Source organism: Notechis scutatus, chromosome 16, assembly GCF_049901735.1.
Source record: "Notechis scutatus isolate UNSWTSFEM ecotype Mainland chromosome 16, rNotScu1.2, whole genome shotgun sequence".
In the NCBI taxonomy this organism is placed as follows: Eukaryota; Metazoa; Chordata; class Lepidosauria; order Squamata; family Elapidae; genus Notechis; species Notechis scutatus.
The window spans coordinates 2,690,231-2,703,347 of NC_142024.1; the positions used below are offsets into that span (position 1 = coordinate 2,690,231).

At 46.5% G+C, this 13,117-nt stretch overlaps 1 protein-coding gene across 1 annotated transcript in view; it reads left to right on the forward strand.

Annotated features, from left to right (window-relative positions):
- Window positions 1-13,117, forward strand: part of MORN1 (MORN repeat containing 1) — a 65,148-nt gene that overhangs the window by 19,743 nt on the left and 32,288 nt on the right. Inside the window, exons 7-10 of the mRNA XM_087944434.1 lie at window positions 1,579-1,675; window positions 3,452-3,562; window positions 5,513-5,627; window positions 8,961-9,089. Coding sequence (XP_087800560.1) covers window positions 1,579-1,675; window positions 3,452-3,562; window positions 5,513-5,627; window positions 8,961-9,089 — 452 coding nt within the window. The remainder of the gene's footprint in view (window positions 1-1,578; window positions 1,676-3,451; window positions 3,563-5,512; window positions 5,628-8,960; window positions 9,090-13,117) is intronic.

A 13,117-nucleotide genomic window follows, 5' to 3' on the forward strand; every position in this document is an offset into this window, starting at 1 on the left:
GCCACCCTCCTTTCAGCGGGCTAAGGAGGGTCTCAGAATGGATTGGGACACAAGCCCCCCCCCCCTTCTTCCTGCTGGTCTTCTCATTCCAGGATTGCCTCATCCTAACGGAGGCCTTCAGCCTGTCTTGGACTACACCTCCCCTCGTCCCCAGCCAGAAATCCCGCCCCCACAAGCCATCCTAGTCCATGGGGCTGTGGCAGCTACCTGACTGTATGGCCTCTTAAGAGGCTGGGAGGTTGTCTGGCTTGCAATGCTGATGTAAAGACCCCGTTTCTGGGTGGGAGGGATGGATCTCATCCCTGCCCTGGGTCCATTTCCGGTCTGGGGAAAGCAGCAGATGTTGACCCTGGGTTTCCACAGGCGGCCTTGGGCCTGGTTCTCGAATTAACCCACATCCTGGGATCACCCAGCATGTTGAATATCTTAAATTAGCCACACGGCTTGAGTCCCCCTGACTCTCACAGCTGCTAGCCAGCAAAGGAGAACGCTTTACCAAAATGGGGAAGGGGGGGGAACCCACAAGGATCCCACTTGCTGAATCTTCTCCCCCGCCGTGGCACTTGCTTTTCAATGGCTTGGGCAGCTGCTCCCCTCCTCCCCCCCCCCCTCGCCTCCCCCCTCTCTCCTCCCACTATTTTGGGCGACAAACTTGTTGTGAGCGTCAAGAAGAGAGAGCGGGTGGCAGAATGGTTGAGTCTTTTGGGATCCATCTGGGATTTGCTGGCAGCTCGGATAAATTTAGAGTCATAGTAGCACTTCGTTCCGCCCTCCCCGTCAGCCGTCAGCGCCTGGATCCCGGCTGTCACACTCCTCCTGCACCCACCCATGCGCCAGCCCGCCCCCGTCGGCCTTGGGATTGCCACGTGCCGCCTGGACTCTCCCCGCAGCTGACCTCCCCTCTCCTGACCGGGGAAGGGACTCGCCCATGGGAGGCGAAGAGGGTGTCGCCTCCCGTGCTCAGGTTTTTCTAACGTGCCATTCGGGCCGCGTCACAATCTCACAAGGGCCTGTGGTCGTCTTCCGTCTCTAGACTTTTTGCAATTTTGCCGCCGGGGTCTTAGGTCCTCTGAAGTTATCAAGAGTCATAATCTCCAAGGACAAACACACCAAGTTGCAAGTTCAAGTCGGGAGTCCTGCACCCTGGCCTTCCTGTCCGTCCCCCCCACCCCCCCACCCCCAAAGCAAACCACCCCTCCAATTCTTCCCCACTCCCTTTTGGAGCCCACAAATGTGTTCCTCTTCGCTGCCCTATCACATCAATGGCATCATTTGGGAGTTTCTTTGGGTGGCCTTCCCCCCCCCCCCCCCTCCCCCATGCATCCTTCCTCACCTGCTTTTCCCACTTGAAGATTTTCACAGGGCTAAAACCACCCACCCACCACCCACCCCTCTCCAGGCCTTTCCACAGCCACCCAGTTGGATATCTTTGGCCTAATCCTTTATATATATATTTTGTTTTCCTAGAGTCTCCAAGTTTGAAACCCGATGCTCGCTTTCTTTCTTTTGTCCTGTTCCATTCATTCATTCCTTCATTCATTCCTCCTCTCCCCCCCTTCCCCTTTCATCTGTTTGAAGGGACAATGGAGAAACGATATGTTCAATGGACAAGGCTGTATGATCCATTGTTCGGGCGTCATCTACGACGGGCTCTGGCATAACGGCTCCCCTCTGGGTACGTGCTCCAGATTTGCGCAGTTCAGTTCGTAATGAGACACCCTCCCCTGGAAGGATGCCCTGCCTTTCCCTTGATTCGATCCGGCCTCAACTCCGCTCTCTCGACTTGTCTAGCCAAAGAGTTTGAAAGCAGCAGCAGCGAATCCAACGTTGGGGGTACGGGAGAGTTCTCTGGGCCGGGGAGAGGCAGCTGTTTGCAGCAGAACTCAGAAGCCCCCCTTGAAATGCTGTGAGGGGGGAGGGGGCAGGCAGTCCTCTTTTCACACATGATCCCCATTCAGGCCTCGGGAAAAGAAAAGGAAACTTTAGGAAAATTGCCAGAAGTTTGTGGTGATCTTGGCTGGGGATCCCTTGGATGGACAGTACTATAGCACAGGCAGGCAGGCAGATAGAGATGATAGATAGATAGATAGATAGATAGATAGATAGATAGATAGATAGATAGATAGATAGATAGATAGATAGATAGATAGATAGACAGAAAGATAAGATAAGATAAGATAAGATAAGATAAGATAAGATAAGATAAGATACATAGATAGAAACATAGAAACAGATAGATAGATAGATAGATAGATAGATAGATAGATAGATAGATAGATAGATAGATAGATAGATAGATAGATAGATGATAGATAGATACATAGATACATACATAGATACATACATAGATACATACATAGATACATACATAGATACATACATAGATACATACATAGATACATACATAGATATGGGTGGATGGATGGATGGATGGATAGATGTAGATACGGTAGATGATAGATACATAGATAGACACATAGATACATAGATAGATACATAGATATGGGTGGATGGATGGATAGATAGAGATATATAGATAGATAGATGATAGATAGATAGATAGATAGATAGATAGATAGATAGATAGATAGATAGATAGATAGATAGATAGATAGATAGATAGATAGATAGATAGATAGATAGATAGATAGATAGATGATTTATTAGAGCTAGGGTCTTAAAACTTGACAGCTTTAAGACTTGTGGGACTTCCAACTCCCAGAATCCCTGAGCTAACATGACTGGAGGAGGAATTCTGAGAGTTGAAGTCCACAAGTCTTAAAGCTGTCAAGTTTGAAGACCACTGTGTTAAACCACAGTGGCGCAGTGGTTAGAATGCAGTACTGCAGGCTACGTCTGCTGACTACCGGCTGCCTGCAATGTGACAGTTCAAATCCCACCAGGCTCAAAGTTGACTCAGCCTTCCATTCTTCCGAGGTGGGTAAAATGAGGACCCAAAATTGTTGGGGACAAGATGCTGACTCTGTAAAACCACTTAGAGAAGGCTGTAAAGCACTATAAAGCGGTATATAAGCCTGTGCTTTGTGGTATCATAAAGGCATAGGATGAGGTCTTCACTTAGTGGGACAATTGTTTAAAAGAAAGGTCACATGAACGCCTAGTCAGGTTGGCCAAGTCATCTTCTGTCTAAAAAAAAAATGATTTCCACAACCCGGCGGAAGTTGCTGTGAAAACTAATTTAATTTCCTCCCCTGAACTTAGAGAAATGAAACTTTCTTTGAAGTAGACCAGAATAGACAACGATGCATGTCTTTGCTTCAAAATATGCTCTTATTAATTGCCTGCGTTTCGAGGCTCCCTCTTGCGGGAAACATTTTGCCAATCTCCTGTCCCTGGATGCCTATTTTTTTAGGAAAGAGAATGGTGTTTAAATGTCCCAGCTTGTCTTTTCAGGAGTGGTAACCACCAAATGTCTGTTGAACATTTGCAGGGCAAGCGAAGACCATGGCAATTGTAGGACCAGAGGTGGTTGACCCAAGTCAAGGATCAGTTCTTACTTTTCACGTCCAGCTGCAGACCGATAATGGAGAGCTTTCTAAAAGTAAGAATGCCATTATTATTTTTTTGGAAGCTTTGCGGCACTCCGTAAAATAATATCTGTGGGTGACAAGAAAAATAGCCCCTTCCATTTCTATGCCATTTCAGACAGATGGTTTGTTCAGTCTCTTGTTGAAAATTTCCAGTGATGGAGCACCTAAAACTTCTGGAACAGTTTATCATTCTCCCTGGCAGGAAATTTCTCATTAATTCTAGGTTGCTTCTCTCCTTGATTAGTTTCCATCCATTGGTTCTTGTCCTGCCCTCAGGTGATTTGGTGAATAGTTTGCCCCCCTCTTCTTTGGGGCAGCCCCTCAAATACTGGAAGGCTGCTATCATATCTCCCCTAGTCCTTCTTTTCACTAGACTAGACAGACCCAGTTTCTGCAACTGTTCTTCATCTGCCTTCATGAAAGTTGACAAACTTCTCAAGCCCATAAAAAAACTTTTTGGGGGGAGTATCTGTAGCCCCTGTCTCCATTCTAGAACAGTGGGAGACATCCATTCCCTAGGCAAGAATGCAAAAGGGTAGCTTTGTGGGGAAATCAAATCAGGAGTACTTTAATGTGGGCTGCCATTTTAATTCAGACCTTTTTAGACCTTTCAATCTCAGGAGCATCCAGGTTTCTAGATACAAATCTCTTCTTTCCCCGTCTCTTGTTTTCCTGCCCAAGTTTCATTCTTCACAGGTAAATAATTCCACAGCTTTGCACTTCCTAAAATCGGAGGAACGATGACCCTGTACAAGCTACCAGATTAGACACTGGGCAATTCAAAGCCAAAATCAACTTAAATCATCCTTTTTTTAAAAACAACAACAAGATTCTCATTTTTCTTGCGAGAGGCTCCAGTTCTGCTCTCACTCAGCACCTAAGAAAACCCCTTTCTTAAAGACTCTGTGTTAGGATCCCATGGTGGTTTATCCTTTAGACGTCCTCATCATGTTTCTCCATGTTGCTAATATCCTCTTAATCCCAGATAACCACAGCCATGCTTGTTCCGAAGAGTCCATCTTAGCTCTTTGCTAATGATTGATTACTATTTAAAAGAGAAAAAAAAGAACCTGTTTAAAGCTTCAAGGGAAGCCCTGATTTTCGAAAAGTGGGGAAGGTTTCTGTTGATTCTCGAAGACTCGCGTGGACTTCTAACCCATTTTGTTTCAAATTACTGCCAGAGAAGTCAAGGCTGCCTGCAGCAGGTGGTGGTAATTAAACGCCTGTACTTGCCTACGGTTTTTCCGGGTGTTTGTGGGCTTATCTGAATGTGCTGTTTGTGTTGCTTTTCCTCCTCCTCCTCTCCTCTCCCCTTTAAATAAAAATTAAAAAAAGAATAAAAATTGGACCACGTTCTGATTTCGTCCCGTGGGAGAACGATTCTTCTCCCATCGTGACATAGAAATAGAGACATGGTAGAAGCGGAGGGAGAATAATGGTTTGTCCCTAAAAGAGCATTGGAAACAGGATGTGGCAGGATAGAAGATCGTCCTGGGAACCGTGGGGTTTATTCTGCCCTTGTGCTTGGATTCGGTTGCATGTGTCTTCCAGACAGAGCATGGCAAACGGGGCCTTTTTTCTTTCCTCACAACATTGAGAGCATCTGTTGAAACTCAGTAAGAAGAAATTCAAAACCAATAAAAGGCGGAAATTGTGGGGCCCATGGTGCTCTCCGAGTTTCATTGTTTTTCTTGCAAGACGTTTCATTACCAAACGAGGTGACATCATCAGTGCTTAGAAGGAGTGGGGTTTACTCTCTCTTTATATAGCTAGTACTTGACTTACAACCACCCAAGTCTCTGTTGCTAAGCAAGACAGCTGTTAAAATCAGTCAGGCCCCATTTTACCCCCTGTTTTGCCAATCGTTAAGGGAGTCACGGAAGTTCTTAAGTGAATCATCCTGCGGTCGTTAAGCAGATGAAACCATGGTTTTCTCTTGGCCTTCTTCTTTGATCTCTTAGGTGAAAGGGGCCGACTGCTGGAGATTACGGCCAGGAACAGAAAGATCACCTGTCCCGAAGGCTATCAAACCAGCTCCCAGGAATCGGTGGAAGCAATCAAGAAGCAACCAATTTTGTAAGTGGCAGGGAGAAAGCCCGGCGTTGGTCTCTTTCTTGAGCCTCCAGTTTGGTTTCGTTTCTGGTGCACCTCTTCTGGATCTCCAGGACTTCCAAGCCATGTTTGGCTTAATCAGAGTCAGGCGAATGCGATACGGAGGGTTAATTCAGGGAAGCCTTTTGTACCTGATTGGCAGACATCAGTCATGGAATTTGAGTCAACCATCGGATGGGGAAAGGAACCCATCTGAACCTCTGCGATAGGCTCAGGGTGGGATCTCCTTAAACCCTCCTGTTTTACTCCGATGTAAAAAAAGACATTGAGACTCTAGAAAGAGTGCAGAGAAGAGCAACAAAGAGGATTAGGGGACTGGAGGCTAAACCATACTAAAAAACGGTTGCTGGGATTATGTGTGTCTAGTCCAAGAGTCTTCAAACTAGGCAAGTTTAAGACTTGTGGGACTTCAACTCCCAGAATTCCTGAACTAACATGACGAGGAGGAATTCTGGGAGTTGAAGTCCACAAGTCTTAAAGCTATCGAGTTTGAAGACCTCTGGTCTAGTCTAATGAAAAGAAGGACTAGGGGAGACATGATAGCAGGGTTCCCATATCTCAGGGGCTGCCCCAAAGAAGAGAGAGTCAAGCTATTCTCCAAAGCACCTGAAGGCAGGACAAGAAGCAACGGGTGGAAACTGATCAAGGAGAGAAGCCACCTGAAATTAAGGAGGAATTTCCTTACAGTTAGAACAATTCATCAGTGGAACAACTTGCCTTCAGAAGTTGTGGGTGCTCCAACACTGGAAGTTGTTAAAAAGATGTTGGATAACCATTTGTTTGAAGTGGTGTAGGCTTTCCTGCCTAAGCAGGCGGTTGGACTAGAAGATCTCCAAGGTCCCTTCCTACTCTGTTATTCTATTCTATTCTAAACTCCTTCATAACCCTGTTAAGCTACTGCACCGTTTGTTTAAATTTAACAGAATAACAGAGTTGGAAGGGACTTTGAAGGTCTTCTAGTCCAGCCCGCTACTTGAGGCAGGAATCCTTACATCATCCTGGTCAAATGGTTGTCGAATCTCTTCTTGAAAACCTCTGGTAATGGAGCATTTACAACTTCTGGAGGCAAATTGTCCCACTGATTAATTGTTCTAACTGTCAAGAAATTTCTACTTGGTTCTAGGTTGCTTCTCTCCTTGATTAGTTTCCATCCGTTACTTCTTGTCTTGCCTTCAGGTGCTTTGGAGAATAGCTTGACTCCCCCTTCTTTGGGGCAGCCCCTCAAATACTGGAAGACTGCTATCATGTCACCCCCCCAGTCCTTCTTTTCATCAGACTGGACGTACCCAGTTCCTGCGACCTTTCTTCGTAAGTTTTAGCTTCCATTTGGGGTATACCTCACCCTTATGGCCTGTAAGCTGTGTTTGATGGCTTAGCTTCTGCATGAACTAGGCTGCTGTCACTTTGCCAACAGGCCACTCTTCAAACCCACCATTTGATTTCCACAGGGTGGGCAACCTGGCGCCCACGAGCCTGCCTTCCAAAAAGGTTTTGAAAATTAAAATAATTAAACAACTGGAACCGTGCCAAGCAGTGCACTATTCTCTCGCAATATTTGTTTCCAAGAATGTTTTCCTGGCGGGTGGCTGGGAACTGTGCTCAATGTGATGGATATTTTATGAATAGAAACTTCTCCCTTGGCAGCACTTTGGGTCTGCGCTCAACCCCCATGCTTTCCAAATTTCTGAATGTGCTCTCAGTCCAGAGGACTGACTCCCTTGGCTCAATTTGCCGTATTATCCGAGTTTCCTTTGCCACAGCCAGCTTGCAAATCTCTCCTACGATCAGAGCCACTTTGGGTTGGGGCCTCTGGCTTTGTTTCCCTCCGCTGAATTTGGAAATCACTTCCCTGATACCCAGAGGTGGGAAGCTGAAAACCTGCGCAGGCTGGAACACCAGAGAGACATACTTTGAATGCTTTCCCGAAAATAAAAGACAAGAAAAAAAGCCTGGACTGCCAGCTCAAGTAGACAAGAAGCAACGAAGTGGGAACTCATCAAGGAGAGAAGAAATGGAATGAAGGAGAAATTTCTTGGCAGTGAGAACAGTTAGTCAGTGGAACGGCTTGCCACCAGAAGTTGGGGCTTGCTCCATCACTGGAGGCTTTTAAGAAAAGACTGGACAGCCATTTGTCTGGTGGTCTGTGAGAAAATGTTGGTGGTCCTCAGAGAAATGTCCCCCCCCCCCCAAAGCACTTCCCCCCAAGCAATTAATCCAGGCTGCATGGGAACACAAGGCTGTGCTGCCCACATGGCCCGCCTACCCGCTGGCTCCCACCCTTCAGCCAAGCGCAAACCTTATCTTGAGTAGAGCCACGCAGCTGGAACTGGAAGGTAAGACTAATGGCGGGGGAGGGAAATCCGCCCCGGCATGGTTTTTGCTGACGTTGGTGGGAAAATTGGTCCCATATTCCAGAGCTGCAGGAGTCACCCAGGACTGGCCTTTTAGTCATCCCGGAGCAGCTCCTCCAGTCCATCGCAGGCCGGTGCATCTGGGTGGAGAAGCATCTGCTCCAGGATGACCCGTCTTGTCACCACTGCAGCTCTGGAATAGGGGACTGACTTTCGCACCAACGTCAGCAAGCCACCGTCAGTCAACATTCCTATTAGTGGTCCACGGGATTTAAAATTATGAGTTGGGTGGTCCCTGTGGTCCAAAAGGTTGCCGACCCCTGGACCAGAAGACCTCCAACGTTCCCTCCAACTCTTGTTCTTCTGTATGGCAGCACTCTATCTCAGAGGTCTCCAAACTTGGCAACTTTTAAGACTTGTGGACTTCAACTCCCAGAATCCTCCAGCCAGCTCTACTCCATGAAGTAGAAGGCTCTGCCAGAATGATGGAATTGTGTTTTTCTGAGGAATACCTGGAGAAGGGTTAGGCCTCACAAGGTTCTCACAATTGTCTGTCTGTCTGTCTGTCCAATGTAGGGATTGCCCATCGCTCGGAGCAACGATGCTTTAGCCAACATAATTGGATCCTTCTGCACAAGAGACCGTTTAGCCCCACCGCCTTCTTGGAGCCACCTACCTTGTTTTCACCTACCTCATAGGGGAAGCCCTAGCTGTCCTTGGTGTGTTTTACTCACAAAGAGGCCACCACCAGCCAGCGAGAACGTCCTCCCACTTTGCACAAGACTTCTTTTATGGGAGAAGAGTTTCCTGAGAAAAACCTCTCTAGAACTGGCCAATCTCCCTCTTCTAGCTCAGGGAACGTGGAATCTTTCAGATCCTATCAGCTGTCTTGCGTTTGTGGTTTGCAACCCCAAGTCAGCCTTGGTTCTGTTTTCTTTTGGGGCAGGAAGTCTGGGGATTCCAGTTACTCTTTGTTGACCGTCGCATCTGCAAGCCAACCCCCGCAAGCCATCCCACCAGTTGCCAGCAAATCAGGACACGCCAGCCCTGAATTGGTCACCTCCCACGAAAGAAAGCCAGGGCATGAAACAAAGAGCAGTAAGTAACCAACGATGAAATTTAGTTTAGCTTAGCTTAGCTGAGTTTACTTTGTCACTGCACCTCGTACAACAAAATGAAATGCCATCTTCAGTGTACATGATGTAACGATAAAAATAAAAGACAAACACACCAGTTGGTTTGAGCGCAAGGTTTAAGAAACGAGTCAGGGTAGAAAGGAAAAGAAAACCTGTGGTGCCTTTTGTACACTAATGGACGGCTGTGAGAACATTCAAAGTTTGCACTGGCATCCTTCAGAAGAAATTAGAGAGTTTGATTTCCAAATTCCTGAGGGGGGGGGAACCCATGTATTAAACAGCTTCGGGGCAGGGGAGGGGAGGGAATTCTTGGATCAATCCGAGCCTGCTTTTGAAACAGAGAAAAGCACTCATTTCATCTGCTCTTTTTGCCAAACAATGATGCCCCGTCTTCCAAAAGGAGAGAGAGAATAAAAACCACTTAGTGTGGTTGGTCGCTGACACTTGAGTTGCAAGCTAAGGCATGACAGCCTCTAGACCCAACCCTGTCCTGTTTTGGCAGTCTCCCCAGCTTTGTGTCACTCAAACTTTGCCGCGGCCTGGTTTCTTGTCACCGAAGGAGGCAAGACGTCAATTGGATAATTTCCTCTGACTCTAAACCTTCCTTTCACTCCCCTTGCATCTCCTCTCCGCTCTGCTGCTAGATGCTCAAAACCTTATCCGTTTCTGTTCCAGGGCCTGCTTTATAAGATTAGGGCGAAGGAAACAACCCTAGGGGGCTTTTTAATCTCTCGGGACTTGAATCCAGACCAAAGGAAGGTTTACTTGAAGGCAGGTCAGAGGGGAGAGTGTGGAAGAAGATTTCAACCTGTGCGAAAGGGGCTGATGAGAGCTCTTTTTAGACTTGGCCCACGAGTTTGAAGGCTGCCTTGTATCAGGGGCCAAGTGAGCTTTGCACAGCTCGTCCTCAACATGCAACAGTTCATTTAGCGACCGTTCAAAGTTACAATGGCACTGAAAAAGTTACTTCTGTCAGAGCGTTTGCAACGTGACTACTATTATGAGACAACCCAGAAGCAAAACACAGCACACACATACTTAGACATTTAACAGTGGTTTATATACAAGACATATACAGAAATATACCTGGTAGGCAAATGCCTTACAAGCAATCAATCTTCTTAACTCTACACTGAGAACTCTGCAATGGATACAGGACACAAGGAGAGAGAACACGCCCTCTAATGGCTGCCTTTATATCGACACCTTTTAAAGAGGTACCCATATATAGTCTTAAAAAGGCAATATCAATGCTGATTCATCCTCATTGCATCAGCCTTACAGCAACTGGTCAGCTCTTAAATCTCAATACCGTAACAATCTCTAACTGTTTTTCACACAACCGCTGCAGCATCCCCACAGTTCAAGTGCTCAAAATTCAGACACTTGGCAACCAATTCATATTTATGACAGTTGGAGTGTCCCGGGGTCAAGGGGGAAGTCATATTCACTTAACAACCGTGTTACTAACCTAACAACTGCAGTGATTCACAACCACTGCGACAAGAAAACTTGCAATTTTGGGGGGAAAAGAGCTGTTTCTTTCCTCATCCCCTCCTCGTCTCCACCTCGTACGGGCCTTTCTCTTCCTTTCTCTCCACCTACTCAGAATTGTGACTCAAGGTTTACTATAATCCCAGTGAGTCAAAACTGCCAACTCATCTTTTGTATAAATATACATTCACTACCTATATTATTATTTTGGCTTCCTCTGAAGGGCTTTGTTGACAGATGAGGTGACATTTTTCCTTCATAAATACCCGGGTATTATTTACAGGCCAGCGATTTCTGAAATTATTCAATGGAAACCCGAACATTGAGATCTTGGGAGTTGAATCCGAGTTTAATCACCTTGGTTTATTGCGAGCCATAATATTCAATCCACCCATATCACTTGATACATTGTAAATACATGATCTGAATCTTAATTTGCTCGGCTCACTAGACAAATTAGGGAGAAGCCGAGCAGTTGTAAAAACAACCTCTATATTCGGGCTCCGGGAGAGTTTATTTTGATAGCCCCAACGTACACAAAATCCTTTGCTTTTATCCTTTTTGCCATTTCTGTTTTGGTCATATTAAATTTAGTTAGGCTGTTGTTTCTATTCTTCCAAGCAAAATAAATGTTTATAAGGCCCTTACGTAACACCTGACCCTCCCTTGCTTTAAGTCACCAGAAGATTTAGAAATAGTAAATAAACAAGCCATCTTTGGAGTATTCCCTTCGGGAGTGTTTCTGTTGTAATATTCCTGATTTTGAATGGAAAGATATTGGAGAAAAATAGGTTGAAGCCAGCCAAAATGGGTCAGATTCCCTTATCCAGCTGGTACTACAGTAAAATGACATTTGTGGAGCAGAGGGCCTGTAACGAATCCTTGAGTGCCAGCTTGTTGTAATAGTGAAGTAGTTGGACCAGAAACAGGGTTGAGCTAGTTATAGTCATTCTTGAGGCATGAAAGTCACCCAGATGCCTTTGGGGAAGTCATTCTCTCTCAATCCAATCCACCTTGCAGGGTTGTTGTTGTTGCCGGGGGAAACAGGAGGAGGGAGCATTAAGTACATTAGTAAGGTCATACATAAATCGAATGATAATAGTAATTCTAACAGCTCCAAAAGTTTTAACCAATATGGTCCATAACAGTCCTGATAACATCTGAAGAGCATCAGGTTGGCGACAGTTTTGATGTTAGAATGAGATTTTTATTATCTGGTAAAATCTTTCAGCAGTCCCTTCCTTCCTTCCTTCCTTCCTTCCTTCCTTCCTTCCTTCCTTCCTTCCTTCCTTCCTTCCTTCCTTCCTTCCTTCCTTCCTTCCTTCCTTCCTTCACCCATTGCTCCTTTGACCCTCTGCCTTCTTCCCTCCCTCCCCTCCCTCTTCTTCCCTCTTTTTCCATCCATCCATTGCTCCTTTGACCCTCTGCATTCCTCCCTCGCTCTCTCCCTCCTTTCCTTCCTTCCTTCCTTCCTTCCTTCCTTCCTTCCTTCCTTTGTCCATCCATCCATCCATTGCTTCTTTGACCCTCTGCCTTCTTTCCTCCCTCCCTCTGTCCCTTCCTTCCTTCCTTCCTCCCTTCTCTTCCCTTCCTTTCCCTCCCTTCCTCTCCTTCTTTCCTTCCTTCCTTCCTCCATCCATCCACCTATCCCTCCTTTGACCCTCTGCCTTCCTTCCTCCTCTCCTCTGCACCATTTTCCTCCCTCCTTTCCTTCCTTCCTTCCTTCCTTCCTTCCTTCCTTCCTTCCTTCCTTCCTTCCTTCCTTCCTTCCTTCCTTCCTTCCTTCCTTCCTTCCTTCCTTCCTTCCTTCCTTTATCCAGCCATCCAGCCATCCATTGCTCCTTCGACCCTCTGCCTTCCTCCCTCCCTCCCTCTGTCCCTTCCTTCCTTCCTTCCTTTCTCCCTTCCCTTCCTTTCCCCTCTCTCCCTCCCTCTCCTTCCTTCCTTCCTCCATCCATCCACCCATTCCTCTTTTGATACTCTGCCTTCCTTCCTCCCTCCCTCCCTCTCCCTCCCTCTTTCTCCATCCATCCATTCTTTTTCCAGCAAGATTTCGTGGCTGGCTGCTTGAGCAAAAGGTTGGCCCAGAATCAAAACACCTCAGGAATAAGTTCTGCTGATGGGTAAATTACGAGGTCCTTGAGGCTTTTGTTCACCCGGTTCTTTTAACATGGCGGTAATAACCCAGTGATGGAAATGAACTATTGATGAACTGCCAGCAAAATGGAATCCTGAGAGGTTCTGAGCGCAGGGGCCTTTTTCCCTTTCACAAATGGATGGGCTTTTGCCTCTCTGGTTTTGAAGCCGTAATGACATCCGAAGCCGGATTAAAAGTCATTTCAGGGGACACTCTCACCCCACCCCACCCCACCCCCAACAGCAATTGACTCCTTCCCTTGACCATGTTTGTTTCTTTCATCCTGTACCGTGGAGGGAGATTCTTAAATAAAGGCGAGGTGCACAGAATGAAATT